Raw genomic sequence first — 16,211 nt, 5'->3', positions numbered from 1 at the left:
GCTATACATTGTTTTTCTCTTGTTTTCTCAGTATAAGATTTGTCAGTATTTTCATTTATTCTTTTTATCATGTCAAGATCACAGGAATACAGAAAATTAATAATGCTTGGCCTCTATCTTTATTTATGTACAATTCTATTTGCTTTCTGTAGTTGTGATGCTTCTCACAAATCAGTTCTGTGTATTTCCACACAAGATATCGGAGAGCTTTAGTTCTATACTAAAAATCAAAAGACATGCAAATTTAACTTTAGTTATGCGAAATGTGACAAACGATCTAATCATTCAAATTGTTTATTTGATATCTACCTCTCTAAAGAGGATGTTGAAGGCTGAGGTCCTGTCAATAAAAAGCTCCCCACAAAACTTCAAAGACATTTATTCAGTGTTTCCTTGCTGGTCTGTTACCTGTAGAAAGCTTGTTTCTCTTTGTTCTATTCCCTTTCTTCTAAAGATTGTGGAAATAAAGGGAAAAGCACAGTGGGTTATCTCTGCTCAGTACTACAAAGACATATCTGAAAAGTGTCACGGCTGCAGACATGATGAACCATCCTTGAAATGCTTCTCTCTTTTGTTTCTCCCTCTCTCTCTCTCTCTCTCTCTCTTTTTTTTTTTTTTTTCTGGACCTCCCCCAGGAATGTGGATCTGCCAAGTATGCAGGCCAAAGGAACAGGAGGGAAAACGGTTGCTACACAAGACAGCGGCCCAGATCAAAAGGCGATATGCAAAGCCAGGAAGGCCAAGAAAAAATCTAGCACATCCAACAATGTACGATAACTCATTTCATCTGTCTTGTTCCTTGTGCTTCAGGCTTAAGGTTACAGGTCTCACATCAGTATGTTGCCTAAACTGTAAATGCTCTTTTTGATGGCCTACTCTGATTTTTGTCCTTCACAACCTTGCCTTGAGAGTATATGTAGGTTTCCATACCCTCTCATCCACAAGGTTTAAAATTAGCATGGCTGCTACAATGTACTTTTAGCCTGGGGCATTCTTTGCAAGTCTAATTTTAACATATGGCTGTGTTGTGAAGCTCACTCAGAACGCTGTCAGTCAGACTGGGTGAGTCTGGGTCAGTAAGCTTTTAAATGTGCAAGACTTGAGGGATTACATCTCTCCTAAAGGCTTGATGAGCACTGATAGACACGGTGGAACGTGTTGTTGAAGCTGTGAAATCAGGCTCTCAAACCAAGGCTCAGGCTTAGTCACAGTCAAGATGTGCACACAGATTCTCATTCATTTGTGGCTTGTGTATTAAATGCCACTATCGTCTGTTTTCACAGGTCTGACGGTGGTCCAGGATCCGTTGAGCTGTCTGAAAAAGCACGGCATGGTAGGGGTTCCTTAAGCACTTTCTGTACCCCACCCTCATCAAGCACCTTTATACCCACCACAGACGGCAGGAGTCTCACTGACCCCCTCACATCCACACCCACCCTCACTACGTTGCTCCCATTCAACAAGAAAACCAAAGGTCTCATTGACGGGCTTTCCAAATTTTTCACGCCATCACCCTTGGGTCGCCGGTTGCGCGGTGAAGCGTCGGGCTCCTCGAATCAGCACAGGCAGAGGAAACGGGGCTATCGGAAACACCATGCCAGCGTGACGACGCCAGGTGTGAGGTTAAACGCCCCATCTAGTGTTCTCCTTACCCCGTCCCCTTCGCAAGGACACAGCCCCATCTCGCTGAACCCCACCCAGTCATCCTCGCCCTCCTCCGCCCACTCCCCACACAGCTCCTCCTCCCAGTCTAGCGGCCCGTCCCTCAGTAGCCTCCCAGGCAACAACCAGCTGAAGGGACTATTTGATGGACTGTCTCACATCTATACCACTCAGGGACAGTCCCGGCAAAAGGGACTCCCCAGCTACGCACCGCCCAAGCGAGCGCGCCGCACCCAGGACGTTTCCTCCTCACCCAAAACGTCCCTGCAGCTTCAAGGAAAAAAACCTGTCAAGGGTTTCGGTAGTAAATTAGCATCCCTATCCGGTTCGGCCTCGGGATGGGTGCCCAAGCGGGGCCGACCGTTTAAGTCGGCACTCCATTTCAAACGAACTCCTTTCTTGAGAAAGCACAAGCTGCTAGGCAGGTTTAGGTTTAAGGCCTCCCCGCAGAGGGAGAACAACACACCAGGGAAGGGCAGATTGGCAGACGGAAGAGTTAAACCAGACCCAAACCATGGTAAGCACAGGGGCCTGAACCTCCGAACGGCTGACTAGCTTTTTCATCTTTAAACCGTTTTACTCATCTTCCTCATTTTTAGAAGCTCAGTAACATGGATTTTTGTTTTTCAACTAATACTGCATCTCTGCATTTTTGTTTTTAACCTTTTTCTTCAATAATTTATTAGTTCTGAAGCCACTAAAGCCTTAGATTTCGGCTCTCTGCTCACGTCCTCATGCTGCTCACACCTGCCTCTCAAACCATAGTTATTAATGCTTTTCCCCTTTGGTAACAAGCACTTTAATGTAAAGTGTTTGCATTTCAAATGACCCTTGCTCCTGGTTTGGTTCTCTCTCAACCTCTGCACAAATGGAATATTTGTTTAGAGGTCACTGTTGCCTAGAAACAAACTGTGATGTGTGGTTAGAGGTTTGAGGTTAGTGTGTTGGCCAGCAATGTTGATATGAGCCTTTCCTATCAGCTGTCCTTTCCATGACTGTAGTGATTTGCATGCTAGCAGTTGTGATTTTGAATGCTGTGTTAAGTCTAAGGTTAGTGCTTGTTTATATTAGCTTTGGGTTTTATAGCGTCAGCATCTTTTCAGTTGTTTTTTGTTGTTGTTGTTGTACTACATTCTGCACACACATTCTAAAGGTCTGTTTTCTGACCTCTCACAGCCTTTAATGCCGAGAGATGCTCAAGAAGAGAGCCACAGGAAGGAAGGATGATTTTACTCAATGACCATGTGGCTGAAGAGGATCTGAAAATGTTCAGACACATCAAGGAGATCACAGCAAAGGTAAAGGAGAGTCTATATTTACTAGGCAAGCATCACTATTGCTATTCTTTGTACTTTAGGTGACCACCCTAGAATAATACAATTCTTTTAAATATTTCAGAGAAATAATTTTTCTAACTTGTGAATTTTTTTTCAAAACAGAAAACTGTTGGTGATCAAGGACAATCCCCTCCTTTGATTGAATTTGGGAAGTATGAAATACAAACTTGGTATTCCTCACCATACCCTCCAGAGTACTCAAGGTAAGTCTGAAATTTATTCCAAAACATTTTTTTTACAGCAATTTTTAAAATGTCTGCCAGATATAGCCTTAAGCAAATGTAAACTAGTATGTGATTTAGAGTTAGACTCCCTACTCTTGCAACTCATGCCACATTCTTCGTGTTATAATTAATTGCTGCTCACCTTCTCAGATTACTGAAGCTTTATCTCTGCGAGTTCTGCTTAAAGTATATGAAAAGCCAGGACATTCTGCAGAGGCATTCAAAGAAATGTGGGTGGTTTCACCCTCCAGCTAATGAGATCTACAGGAAGGATAACCTCTCTGTGTTTGAGGTCAGTGCTGGCTTTTAAATCTTCATGCACAACTTCATTCGCATCCTAATTTCATCTCATCTGCATTTGCAATTAAAACAAGAGGGGTTATGTCCAGAGATTAAAGGATATGAAGTGCCAAGCTTGTTGAAAGGCACATCTCAGCATCATGGATGAGAACTGGTCTTACATGATTTAATCATGTCAGATTAAGTCAGTTCTTCAAGGACTTCATGTCTTGTTTTTTCTAGTGAACAGGAAATGCATCATAATCCTAGCAGACCTCTAAAAGTGTTAAAGACCTTCAATTGCAGAATGTTTATGATTTCTGATCTTTACATGTGCCCCACTAGCGGGAACTGCCCTTGTATGGGCTATCTGAATCTCTAATGGTTTCCCATTTCTTTTCCTCTTTGCTTTAGGTTGATGGAAATATCAGCAAAATATTTTGCCAAAACCTTTGTTTGCTTGCAAAGCTTTTTCTGGACCACAAGACGCTCTATTACGACGTTGAGCCGTTTCTCTTCTACGTTCTGACACAGAATGATGAGAAGGGTTGTCATCTTGTTGGATACTTTTCAAAGGTATTACCCTTACATGGATATTATTAAGAATTTCTAATCCTATGACAGTGGAATCAGAGTAACAGCGGGTTGTTTAGTGGGTTGTTAAAGATGGGTTTATTTTATGGTGCTCGGTTTTGGATCTGAACATTTCTGCAATATGTTTGAAGGGTTTTGTGTGCTTATGTTTGGTTCATTTCAGGAGAACGGCAGGTGCAGTGAATTGCATGCGTTGGCAGTGTACTGACACACTCTATCTTTCTCTCTTTCTCTCCCACAGGAAAAGCTTTGCCAGCAGAAGTACAATGTCTCCTGCATAATGATCATGCCTCAGTACCAAAGGCAAGGATTTGGAAGATTTCTCATTGATTTCAGTAAGTTATTCATTAACTGGTTTGGAAGTCTTATGAGGTGTGAGCATAAGATTGTTTGTATCATGAACAGATGCTTCTGTACTCTGCATAAAAGGAAAAAGAAGAACTGTTTCAGACTAGACAGTCATAATGAAATGGGAAGAATGGCTTGTTGTGCTTGTTTCATTGTCATTTTAGTTATCAAGAGGGTTTGCATGTCTTTATATACAGTGAATATAGTGCATTATATCATTTGCTGGCTTGTGAATGTTTTGATTTAGTTTGCTCTCTGTGTAGAATCAGAAGAGCATTTGCATATTTTGTTTTAATGCAAAAGACTACAATAGAGAATCTGGAATTGTTCGGTCTCTTCTGACTTTAATGCATCTGTTGAAAACACAAAATCAGCTCTCACTTTAAGCAATAAAAAAAAAAAGACCAAATATGTTCTTCTAGTTGTGAGTTGTGTGTGAAGAATCACAACACATCAATGTAGTAATTTTTGCAAATTAATACATCTTAAGAGGCACTTTAAAATTGAAATCATATTTAAATTAAACTATTAGCAAAAATATTTGTTTATTATATTGTATCATTGTTTGCGTGTTTGTTTTATGATGCTTTGTAAAACACATTGGTTAGCCGCGGCAATATGTGCTATATAAATCTACTTTTTTATATAAGTATATAAATCAAAATTAAAAAAAAAAATAATTACTATAAATTTTTATTTTATAAAAAGTGTTGTTTTTTTATTCATATTAGAACCAGGGTTTACTCTACAAATACAGGTTATCAGCCGTCTGGGCTGGTTTGAAATTTGTCTGTCTTTTCTGCTCTTTTTTTTTTTTTTTTATCCATTAGTAAAATATTATACTGTAATATTGGTATTTTTAACATTGACATCACAAGAACTTTGGCAAGAGCTTAAAGGGATAGTTCACTCAAAAATAATTTTTTTTATTATTTACTCACCCTCAAGTTGTTCCAAACCCGTAAAACTTTCGTTCGACTACAGAACACAAATGAAGGTATTTTTGATGAAATCTGAGAGCTTTCTCTCCCTCCAAGACAGCTTACGCAAAAGTTCATAAAGAGATCGTAAAACTAATCCATATGAATTGAGAAGTTTAGTCCAAAATTTGACGACAACTGAAGTGACACGATCACTTTATATGATGAACAGATGGAATTTAGGCTTTTATTCACATAAATATTCATCAACTCACACATCAGTTGTGGTAAACGGAAGCTCAAGCATCTCGTGTTACGCAGCATGTTTGAGCGTCCGCAAGAGGTTTGATCTCGTGCGTTGGGCTTCTGTTTATGTTCACTGATCAATGTTTATATGTGAATAAAAGCCTAAATTCAATCTGTTCATCATACAAAGCAAGGATGGGCATCTTGGGTTCCTGGAGGGCCAATGTCCTGCAGAGTTTAGCTCCAACCCAGCCCACCTGAACAAGCTAGTCAATGTCTTCAGAGTAATTAGAAAGCTTCAGGCAGGTGGGGTTTTATCAGCTGAACTCTGCAGGACGGTAGCCCTCCAGGACCGAAGTTGCCCATTCCTGATATAAAGCAATCGAGTCTCCTCAGAAAATGATGGAATTAGTTTTACGATTTTTACTTTATGAACTTTTTCGTCAAAGTGTCATTTGCGTAGCTGTCTGGAGGGATAGAAGGCTCTTAGATTTCATCAAAAAGATCTTCATTTGTATTCCGAAGATGAACGAAAGTCTTATGGGTTTGGAAAAACATGATGGTGAGTAATTAATGACAGTATTTTTTGGGTGAACTATTCCTTTAAGTCTTAACCCATCGAAATCAAAGCATAATCATTCAATTCCTTACAATTAACAGTTTGTCTCTGATGAGCTTTCATTTGTTTATATGTAAAGTATTCAAATATCATGCCTCTAACCTTTATGAAGCGGCATAAAAAAATGACAACACATTCATAAATTGTGTTTGTTGATTTGTTTTGTCCAAGTGACACTCAAACCCGATCTAAAAACAATACTCATAAACAATCTTGTCTTTTCTTCTCTCTTTGTCTCTTTTCCTGTCTTTGTCTCTTTTCCTGTCTTTCCAGGTTACTTACTTTCCAGGCTAGAGGGCCAGGCTGGCTCCCCAGAGAAGCCTCTATCTGATCTGGGTCGTCTGTCCTACTTGGCTTATTGGAAAAGTGTCATACTGGAGTACCTGCACAACCACCCAGATAAGAGTGTCAGCATCAGGGGAATGAGCCGAGCCACGGGCATGTGTCCACATGACATCGCCACCACACTTCAGCAGCTCAACATGATTGATTTCCAGGATGGCAGGTGGGTTTGACTGTGGTGGTATCTGTCAATCTGACAATTCACTCACATGCTTTCAGTGTACTTTATCATCTCTAAAGGACGGGAGGGGGGTAAATACAGTTTTGGCTTCATTTGCATGTGCATTAATACTGAATTACAATTTATCATACATCAGACAAGATATCTGCATTTTGAATACATTTCCTAACATGTTTGTCTAGGTTTCTAATCATCCGAAGATATCAGCTGATTGAGGAGCACATGGATAGACTGAGAGAGAAGCCAAGGCTTCATGAGGTTGACCCTGACTGCCTGTGCTGGACTCCAGTTTCAGTCTGCAAAAGCCCACCGGGGGAGCTGAAGAGTGCTATGGCACAGGTAGGCTTAATTTGGATGATTTGATCAGGGACTGAACACACCTGCTTTTAGTGAACCCTGTCTTAATTGTTTGTCTGTCCAGTGCAGTGTTCTAATATTTAAAGATAGACTATGAGGGATTTCTCGTTAAATTCTCCATTACAAATTCATTTTTGAGCCAGTACAAACAAATGAATTGGTAAAATCACGTTTTTGCCTTACGCTGCAGCCACTACGATAAGCTTTCAATAATGATTTATATTCAGAGCTTTCAGGTTTGTTTGCGAGGAAAATCATTCATTCTTGTTTACTCGTCCACAAACAAAGAACAGATCAGACTATTATGGCAGCAACATAGGTATACCTATACAGTTTCAAATGTCGAAAGAGCTCAAAGTAGTCTGCATTTTTTGTTTAAAATGTTTGCTTAATCCATAGTGATTAAATCTTCTGCAACCCTTCTTTATATAAACATGCAACAAACAACTAGGTGGTTTTCCTGGCATATACAGAGGCTTGATCAGCATGTTCCACAGGGTGACTTGCAGTCCAGTTTACTATTACAGCTGTCTTGCTTAAAATGACTGTGTTCTGTCTGCTATGTTAATGTTCGCTGCAGATATTGCAGTACAGACACAGCAGATTTTGTAAAATGCCCTTTTAGTCTTCCTTTTGGCCTCTGACACAACCTGACCTTTTTGCATAATGCTGAACTCAAACATAATTGGTAAGGTGATGATAATTGGTACATAATTGGTAAGACTGTTCTGGTCGGCGTCTCTAAAATCAGAGGTTGTTTTTAATTGAAACCTATTCAGTAGGCAGATCAAGGAGATCACGATGAGCACAGGTAACTCGTTCCTTCCCCAGCTCTGCATTATTAGCTACAATTTGATGCTTGTGTGAAAAGTGAGCTAAATTTATCCCTTTCAGGAGTTCAGGGTGAGTTCACAGAGATAGCTGAAAGCACTTCCAACAGTAACCCAGCTTCCTGAGTGACCTAAATCAAAGCTCTGTATTATTAATGCCTCTGAATGTCCCATGAAATGTAATCTTCCATATCTGCTTAAAAATAAATGTTGCTGAGATCAATGGCTAATCAAGAGACAATTTCTGCTCTGCAGGGGCACTGTAAAAGCAAAGTGTAGATAACTGAGATGTTATTTGTCTGCTTGGCTTCAGCCTGTACACGTGGCTCAGATAAGCTCATATTTTTGTTTTTGTGGAATAACAGGCAAGAGACCGTCGTGCAAACTGTAGTGCATCAATCAGGAATTTGACTATGGGGATGGGCTACACCAGCACACGACCTCCGCTAACCAAGTGCAAGAACTTTAGCAGAAGATACTCAGACCCACTGTTTGCAAACAGCACTGGGAAAGATTTTGAAGTGAGTGAAGACAGCAGCAGTGATGAGGATGAGGATGAGGATGAGGATGAGGATGACGACGACGACGGTAATGAAGACAATGCAATCAAGTCCCAGTCTGGGCAGGGGCTCAAGCGAAAGGTAAATATCAGAATCATTGGTTGTGCATATTATTATTATTTATTTATTTTTTTGTTCTCTTTGTATCATGGTTCTTCACATTGAAAATCCTTTAGCATTTAGGAAGCATATTTAGTAGGATGGAAAAAGATCCAAAACACTCCATCAGTCAGAAATTTCCATCAGTCCTTAAGTCCATAATTAAGTAATATTGCTTTCATGATTTGTGTGGGAAATCTTGATTCTGTATCACCAAGTAATCTTGCAGATTATTTGCACTGGGGTACTGCTATCCCAGAATGCCTGGGGGAGAGTATGTTGTGAGGATCTTGCGGTCAGCTTGATTCAGCACACTCTCATTTGGGGTTTTGGGAAGGCTAAGCTTTCCAAATGAATGGCCTGTGGTGTAGGCACTGTGGTCTAAATGATGGGCTTTTGAATTTAGATCATGAAGCAACCCATTCACAACGCAGCCACATTTCCCTATGTTTAGCATCACCCTTGACCGTATCTGTCTCCTCCAAACCTATGCTTTTTGGATTAAAGGGCACCAGGGACAATTTAACAAAAAAGTGGCCAACTCTTGCTATGACAGTTGTTAAGTCTAACAGTCTTTGACATCTCCCTGTATTTATTCCATTCTCAAGCACAAGTTTTTCTCAAACATACAATATGCACTTCTCTGCTAAGCGAATAGCCCCCTTAAATGTATTTGTTTTTTCTTAGCGGGCATCAAACCTGCGACGGAAGAGAGGGCGGAGAAGAACGCGAATCAACAGCAGTGTCACGACCGAAACCATCTCGGAGAGAACAGAGGTGCTAGATGAGCCATTCGAAAACTCTGATGTAGAAAGTCCTCTGCCACAGCCCAGCAGGAGGGGCGACAGCGAGGATGAGGAAGAGGAGAAAAACCAGAGAGTGGCCGTGCGTCGGCCTGGAAGGCCAAGGAGACATGGAGATGACAATCACTCAAATCAATCTAAAGGAGGGAATGTGGAAGGTAAAGCCATACATGTTAACATTTACAGCATACTGCTTTTGTTGCATATTTGAAAGATAAATTAATATGTAACCTTTTGTGGTGTTTCTGAAGCAGTAAAAAAGGACAATCCTCGACCTGTAAAACGGAAGAAAGGCTGGCCCAAAGGTGTCAAACGAGGCCCTCCCAAATGGAGACTAAAGGAGCGCAAAATGGGCTTTAAGCTCAACCTCTACACACCACCTGAGACACCAATGGTCACAGTGGAGCAGGAGCAAGAGGAGGAGCAGGATGCCAGCCCTGCCTCATTCTCAGAACCATCTGAGTCCTTCAGAGAGCCCAGGCCAGAGGACACAGAACTGGACACCTGCATTTCAGAGCCCCACAGTCCAGAGCCACCAGTGTCTCACAAACTAAATGAAGATGAGTCGACAGACAAGTCTGACACAGTGGAAAATTCTCCCTGTGCTGATGAGACCAATGAGACCACATCAGGTCCAATAGAGGATGCTGAACAGTCAACTCTAAATACAGAGGAGGTCAAGGACCTGAAGCCAGAGGGTGAACCGGAAGGCAGGGTTGGTAAGGGCTCGGGTGAACGAGACGAGGAAGAGGAAGAGGATGAAGAGCCAGAACAATCTCATGTGGATGATCACGATGCAGATGATGAAGATGATAGCCATGAACAAAGAATAGAGGACCCAGTGCCACTAACAGAAAAAGAGCTTACTGAAGACCCAGAGCCAGTTTCAACTATTAATAATAATAAAAATCCTGAAGTGCAGCCGAGCCCCATGGAGCCACCGCCTCATTGCTCTGAGGAGCTTCCGTCTGAAAGCACTCTTGTGAGCTTGAGCATGCAACAGGGAGACACTGTGGACTCAGATCATCCTCCAGACTCGGAAACTGAGGAAGAGGATAACAGTCAGAGGCCTGAAGAAAAGCATATGGGCCCGTTGACTCCGGCAATAAAAGAGGACCATAACATTTGCCCTGAGCTTGACATGGAGACTGCTCAAGCTGTGCAGTCTCTCACTCAAGAATCTGAGCAAGAGAGGCACTTTCAGGACTGTGTGGAGACTCAAGAGGCCTGCCACAGCCTACAGCGGTATGTTCACGTCGAGCAGAGCCCTCAGATGACTCCCGTGGATGACTGCCAGCAGTCAGATCACAGCAGCCCTCTGTCTTCTGTCCATTCTCACCCGAGCCAATCTGTACGATCAGTCAATAGTCCAGCGGTGTCCATTTTAGAAAGCGGTTACACGCAGATCAGCCCCGATCAGGGCACCGTCTCGGTGCACTCGCTTCATAACAACATGGAGACCAGCCCAATAATGGATGTGCCCTCGGTGTCGGACCATTCTCAGCAGGTGGTGGACAGTGGCTTCAGTGACCTAGGTAGCATTGAGAGCACCACTGAGAATTACGAGAATCCCAGCAGTTATGACTCCACGCTGGGTAACAGCATTTGTGGCACGGGAGCAGGAGCAGGCGCCTCCTCCCAGAGCAGCTGTTCCTATGGCAACCTCTCCTCCGGTGGCAGCCACAGTCAGAGCAGCTGTGCTGTGTCCCAGCAGATGGCCGGTCCTGTGGTGAACAATACTGGCGCTTGCAGCATGCTCCAGCAAACCAGCATGAGCTCCCCTCAGGGATGCAGTGTGAAGTCTCCGCAAGGCTGTGTGCCGGAGAGGCAGCCCAGCCATCCGCACGGACATGGGCACAGCCATGGGCATGGACACGGGCATAGCCACAGTCACCACCACAGCCATCACCAGCATCATCCGCACCATCAACATCACCAACACACACAACACCAGTACCAGCAACCTTTGTCACACTGCTCCATGTCGGCCAGCTTCGCTCCACCCATGCAGCTGTCCGACATCCCAGAATCCAACAACCCCTCTAGCAACCTGGGTCTGTATGACCGAATGAGCCAGGGAGAGTATGGAGGTGGACACTATAGTCAACCATCAGCTACATTCAGCCTGCATAAGCTACAGCAACTCACCAATACCATCATGGACCACTCCTTGCCCTTCAGCCATTCTGCCTCGCACTCCATCTCATCCTATGCAAATAACAGCGGCTCGTTGTCCACGCAGCTCGGTCCTCACAATCCTGCGCTGGTTTCTCTGTCGCAACCCGGTGGAGGTCCTCAGTCGCAGGCTACTGTGACTCCTCCGCCCAATATGACTCCACCGCCCATGATGCTGCAGCGCAACATGGGTACACCCAACATGAACCTGGCCCCATCTCAGAGACTGCAAACGCAAATGGCCCCTAAGAATCACCATCATCACCCCATGTCCATCCGCTCCAAATCGGCCCCTCTGCCGCCCCACCACCAGCAGCAGATGTATGGTAGGGGTCCTCAGACCGTAGCCATGCAGGCTCCTGGGAGGACGCTGGCTATGCCATCGCGGATGAACATGGGGGTGAACCTCATGCCCGCTCCGGCATACAACGTCAACTCGATGAACGTGAACGTCAATATGGCGATGAACACTTACAGAGTGACGCAGCCTATGATGAACGGTGGCTACCATGGCAATCCTACCTATATGAATCAATCTCCACAGTACTCTATGCAGATGGGCATGATGGGTACCCAGCCTTACCCACAGCAGCCCATGCAGGCTCCTCCCCATGGCAATATGATGTACAGCCCAGCAGGTCATCATGGTTATGTGAATACCGGCATGTCCAAACAACCCTTAAACGGGCCTTATATGAGACGATAATCAACGACCTGAAAGTAAAGGGTCATGATGTTGCAAAGTCAGCTAGTTGACTTGAGGTATTTAGTTTGTTCTTATTTTCATGGTTAATGTTCGCTTTTATGGATCTTTCTAAAAGAACCAGCACTTGGTAAGAATGCAAAAAAAGTTTTGTTTATTGGCTAAATTTTAGCTTTTTTCCCCTATTTATGGGAAGCCTTACAGCATAAGATTTAAAATGTAACATTGTGTAAGCATAAATCTCCCCTGAACTGCATTGCAGTTGAATGGAGGTTACATTTTCTTTAAGTTGGAACCTGCATTATGGAACCTTTAAATGTGCCTGCATTGTATGTTTTTGGACAAAAGAGCCTTTTCAATGTACCTTTAGCAATCGCAAGGTTATATATGTAAGTCTGTACTCATGCCTTCATATTATTTAAATTATTGTAAATCTACTTTTATATTTTTTTAAATGTAAGGTTATACTTAGCATGCTATAACGTCTTTGTTAGTGACAGTGCATCAAAGTAGTACTGTACAGTGTTGTGCTTAATAGCAAGCAATTTTATATTAAATGTATGGCCTTGGTTAGGTTTCCCTCGTATGGAAGGAAAAATTAAACTCTATTTTTGTTGATTCTAATACTGTAAAGATTTGAAAAAAATCGTCATGTTCGGCTTGGAAGGTTCTATTGCTAATTGTGTATAATTTGTTACTTTATAACAAGTTTCTTTACCTGAGGCAGCTTTCTGTTTTTATACAATTTAAAGCAATTTCTGTCACAATAGCAAAGAACAGTCAATGTCAGTATTTGTACATGTAGAAATCTAAATCAAGGGGGAAGGGCAAACAGAAACATTTCAGATGGGGCAAAGTTGCAAAATTATTATGAGTGTCAATTTACTCCAAAGTTGGTCTTTTATGAAATGCCTTTAAACTTACATTTTCATTCCATCTGTAGATTTTTTTTATCTTTATAAAACATCTGATTTATATTTTACTGAAATGTAGAGCAGTAGCCTTGTTGATAGACAAAACAGATGGCATGTAAAAAGGTAAATTGTATCGTGTCTGTTTGTATAGCTTATTTTGTAGCCTTTGTACCTGTACAGAATGGCAGTTTGACGTAAGAGGGATATCCTGACTGTACTAATTAACAGAGCAACAGTCCTGTATTTATGAGTTACCTTTTTAGTCGGTCACTTAAATGCTGTACATTTTAGCAGAAAATAAATTATGATGAGCCACTGACAGACTTAAAAGTGTGTATGGACTCTGTTTTCATGCTCTCATGATCTCAAGCTTATCGTGACTTATACTTTTCTTCAAAGGATCTATTACAGCCAACAGATTTTCAGATGCACTGTCATGGTTGGAAACAATCTTAAGTGCAGAGACTGCTGAATAGAGAAACAGGTGCTTTTGACTGTAGAGGATGGGCAAGATTAGCTGGAAGACACTAATTCAACTGCACACAAGTGCCTCATAGCAATAAATGAACAAATGTAGTCTTTGGCTCTAGTACACTATGTAAAGCACAAATATTTAATTTTTCTAGCAAAAGGTTTTATTTGTATTCTGCTGTGCAAACATTACTAATCATTAAATAGCCAGAAACCACGTAGCTAAACAACATGCTGGCTGTGTGTCAAAGAAATTGCTGCATATTTCCTTATGCTTTATCAATAAACTTAAACCATGCCTTAAATGTTGAACTAATTGGATTTAAAGCAACTGTATGTAGTTTTGTGTTACGACAGTGGAATTCACTGTTGTAAATGTACTGCTGTCGTAATTGCTGTGGATAGCTGTACATGTGCATTTGTTGACGAACTAAATGATTTTAAAAGCATTTGAATGTTTATGTGTGTAATGAAATGTTAGTGACATGATAGGCCATGTTGCGCATAATATATATTTGACAGTATATAGACCATCAGAGCAGAGAGACCTATAGCAAAGCAAAATTTCAAAGCTTACCTGCCATGAGATGTATTTATTTGATGCTATCCTGAGACGGGACTGTTGTGGGAAAGAAACCGAAGCCATTTGCTGTCGCTGTACCATCAGCATTATTTTGAAACCTATAGTTCAAGGTAAAAAAATAAATAGTACAGAGATGGAACTTTTTAAGACAATCCTATTCAATTCCAGGTCACCTTCCATTTTTTATAAGTTTACTGTATCGGCACATATCAAAATGTATCTCAATCACTGATATTAGTGATGAATTCATAGGTCAGCACTAATCTTCAAGAGGGTGCTTTTCTCTCTATGGAGAATCTGCATCAGTAACACTTGCCTTCAGTTCTGTTTTTTGTGCCTCTCATTTGAATTCCACAGGGCTCACTTGAATTGAGTCCTAGAGTGCCTGTTACTTCCCTCTTATCTAAAGAGATTTAACGTGCCCTGTTTCTCTTTACTTACTTTATGCTTTGCTGAGTGCATGGTCAATAAATTGAGCTCCAGAGTAGAGAAACTCAGAGAGGTTTAAAATAGTGAAGTCTTTTGCCTCCACTCCATAGTAATCAATGTTCAAGCCTATAGCATTAGCAACATTATTCCATGTTCCCTCTGCCGCATTGAGAACGTTGTCGTTTTGTACCTTGTTTTTCAAGATGGTTGCAATCCGTCTGAAGTCGAAGCAAATAATTGAACCTCACTTATAACCTCAGGTAAACCTTTTACACGTTAATCTAATTTAGGTATGGATCAGATTTAACTACTATACATTCAGCTACTGATCTTGCCCAATGCCATTCCTCCAGTTCTTCCACAAATGCTCATGTACAGTCGCTTTCTGAATGAATCCTCACTGGTGTAAGTTCTTTGGATGCCATCTTAATTTTCAATTCCCATTGTTGGAACAATATGAATCTTATTCCTTGGAGAGAAAGGAAAAAAAGAAGCGTCATTTAACATTTGTCTTGTTTTAATGCGTTTGTCTCCTGCCTGTAAGTATGGTTTTAACGCAGCTAATAAGGGACCTGTAAACTAAGCTGTCAAAGCTTCTTTTTTTATCTGCAGTCTAGTGGTTCAGCCTGAAGACAAACACACTGAAGACTTGGGTTTCAGTGTCTTAACTTGATTGTAAGAATGCATGATTATACTGATGTGATACTGAAATACTGTCAAAACACATTTCAGTAGATGATGCAAATAGGTTTTATTGGCTGGTTTGTTGAAACGTTGCTTACTATGGTTAGGGCCTGTTGAAATCTCAGGATTAGACCTGAACCGCCTCTATTTCCTGCGGTCTGAACAATTGTTCCCCTCTCTTCAAACACAAGATTGGATTTCCAAAATATCCCACTTAGTGTATAAATGATTGTTTGTGTAAACATGAAAAAAATATTACGTTTGCCCCCCTAATGGTGTGGTGCTTGGCTCCAATATTAACAGCCTGGGGTGGTCCGTATGCATCAAGTAGACACGGAGTGTTTGCTTGGCCCAGAATAGGCTGCACATTTGAAATGGAATTTGTGGGCTATTGATCTGAGTTCTCTGACCTTATAGTAACAGGAGCTCATGAGGGGAGTGGCGCATTTGCTGCACACACACACACACAGCAACAGGTAGGCTATTTGGTCTAGAAGATACATGTACTGTTGCTGCCTCACTGTAGTGTGATTAAAACGATTAAATCGCCAAACTTAAATTTCTAGTAGGCGATTGATCCGACAGGTAGCCTATCGCTGTCTGCACTCCCATTGGTAGTCGCCGCTCCACTTTGCTGATCATCTGCATAAAGTTTAGCGTGCATCGCCAACGGTCGCTGTGGTGATGACGTGGGAAATCGGGTCTCCATCATTTAATAGTTATACCAAAGACTTTATATAGGCTACAGTAAAAACTTAGGCTACTATAACCAAAGTCACTTTAAGCTTCTAAGTACACAATAATCTTCTAAGTGAAGAATATTTCAATAATCGGGAAAAATGGAAAGGTTC

General features: G+C 41.7%; 1 protein-coding gene across 5 annotated transcripts in view; it reads left to right on the top strand.

The window, feature by feature from the left end:
• kat6b (K(lysine) acetyltransferase 6B) overlaps positions 1-13,523 on the top strand; it is a 40,475-nt gene extending 26,952 nt beyond the window's left edge. For 3 of the 5 annotated variants that reach the window (XM_084392396.1, XM_084392397.1, XM_084392398.1), the window contains exons 6-17: positions 636-768; positions 1,284-2,179; positions 2,839-2,960; positions 3,102-3,202; positions 3,374-3,515; positions 3,917-4,078; positions 4,338-4,431; positions 6,503-6,734; positions 6,935-7,091; positions 8,305-8,580; positions 9,286-9,559; positions 9,653-13,523. In XM_084392396.1, the coding sequence (XP_084248522.1) occupies positions 636-768; positions 1,284-2,179; positions 2,839-2,960; positions 3,102-3,202; positions 3,374-3,515; positions 3,917-4,078; positions 4,338-4,431; positions 6,503-6,734; positions 6,935-7,091; positions 8,305-8,580; positions 9,286-9,559; positions 9,653-12,282 (5,219 nt within the window). In that variant the 3' untranslated portion in view covers positions 12,283-13,523. The remainder of the gene's footprint in view (positions 1-635; positions 769-1,283; positions 2,180-2,838; positions 2,961-3,101; positions 3,203-3,373; positions 3,516-3,916; positions 4,079-4,337; positions 4,432-6,502; positions 6,735-6,934; positions 7,092-8,304; positions 8,581-9,285; positions 9,560-9,652) is intronic. The other 2 variants (XM_084392400.1, XM_084392399.1) reach the window with 2 other exon arrangements.
• The last annotated feature ends 2,688 nt before the right edge of the window (positions 13,524-16,211 follow it).

Source organism: Rutilus rutilus (genome assembly GCF_951802725.1).
Source record: "Rutilus rutilus genome assembly, chromosome: 20".
NCBI classification, from domain to species: Eukaryota; Metazoa; Chordata; class Actinopteri; order Cypriniformes; family Leuciscidae; genus Rutilus; species Rutilus rutilus.
This window is presented reverse-complemented; position numbering and strand designations above follow the sequence as displayed.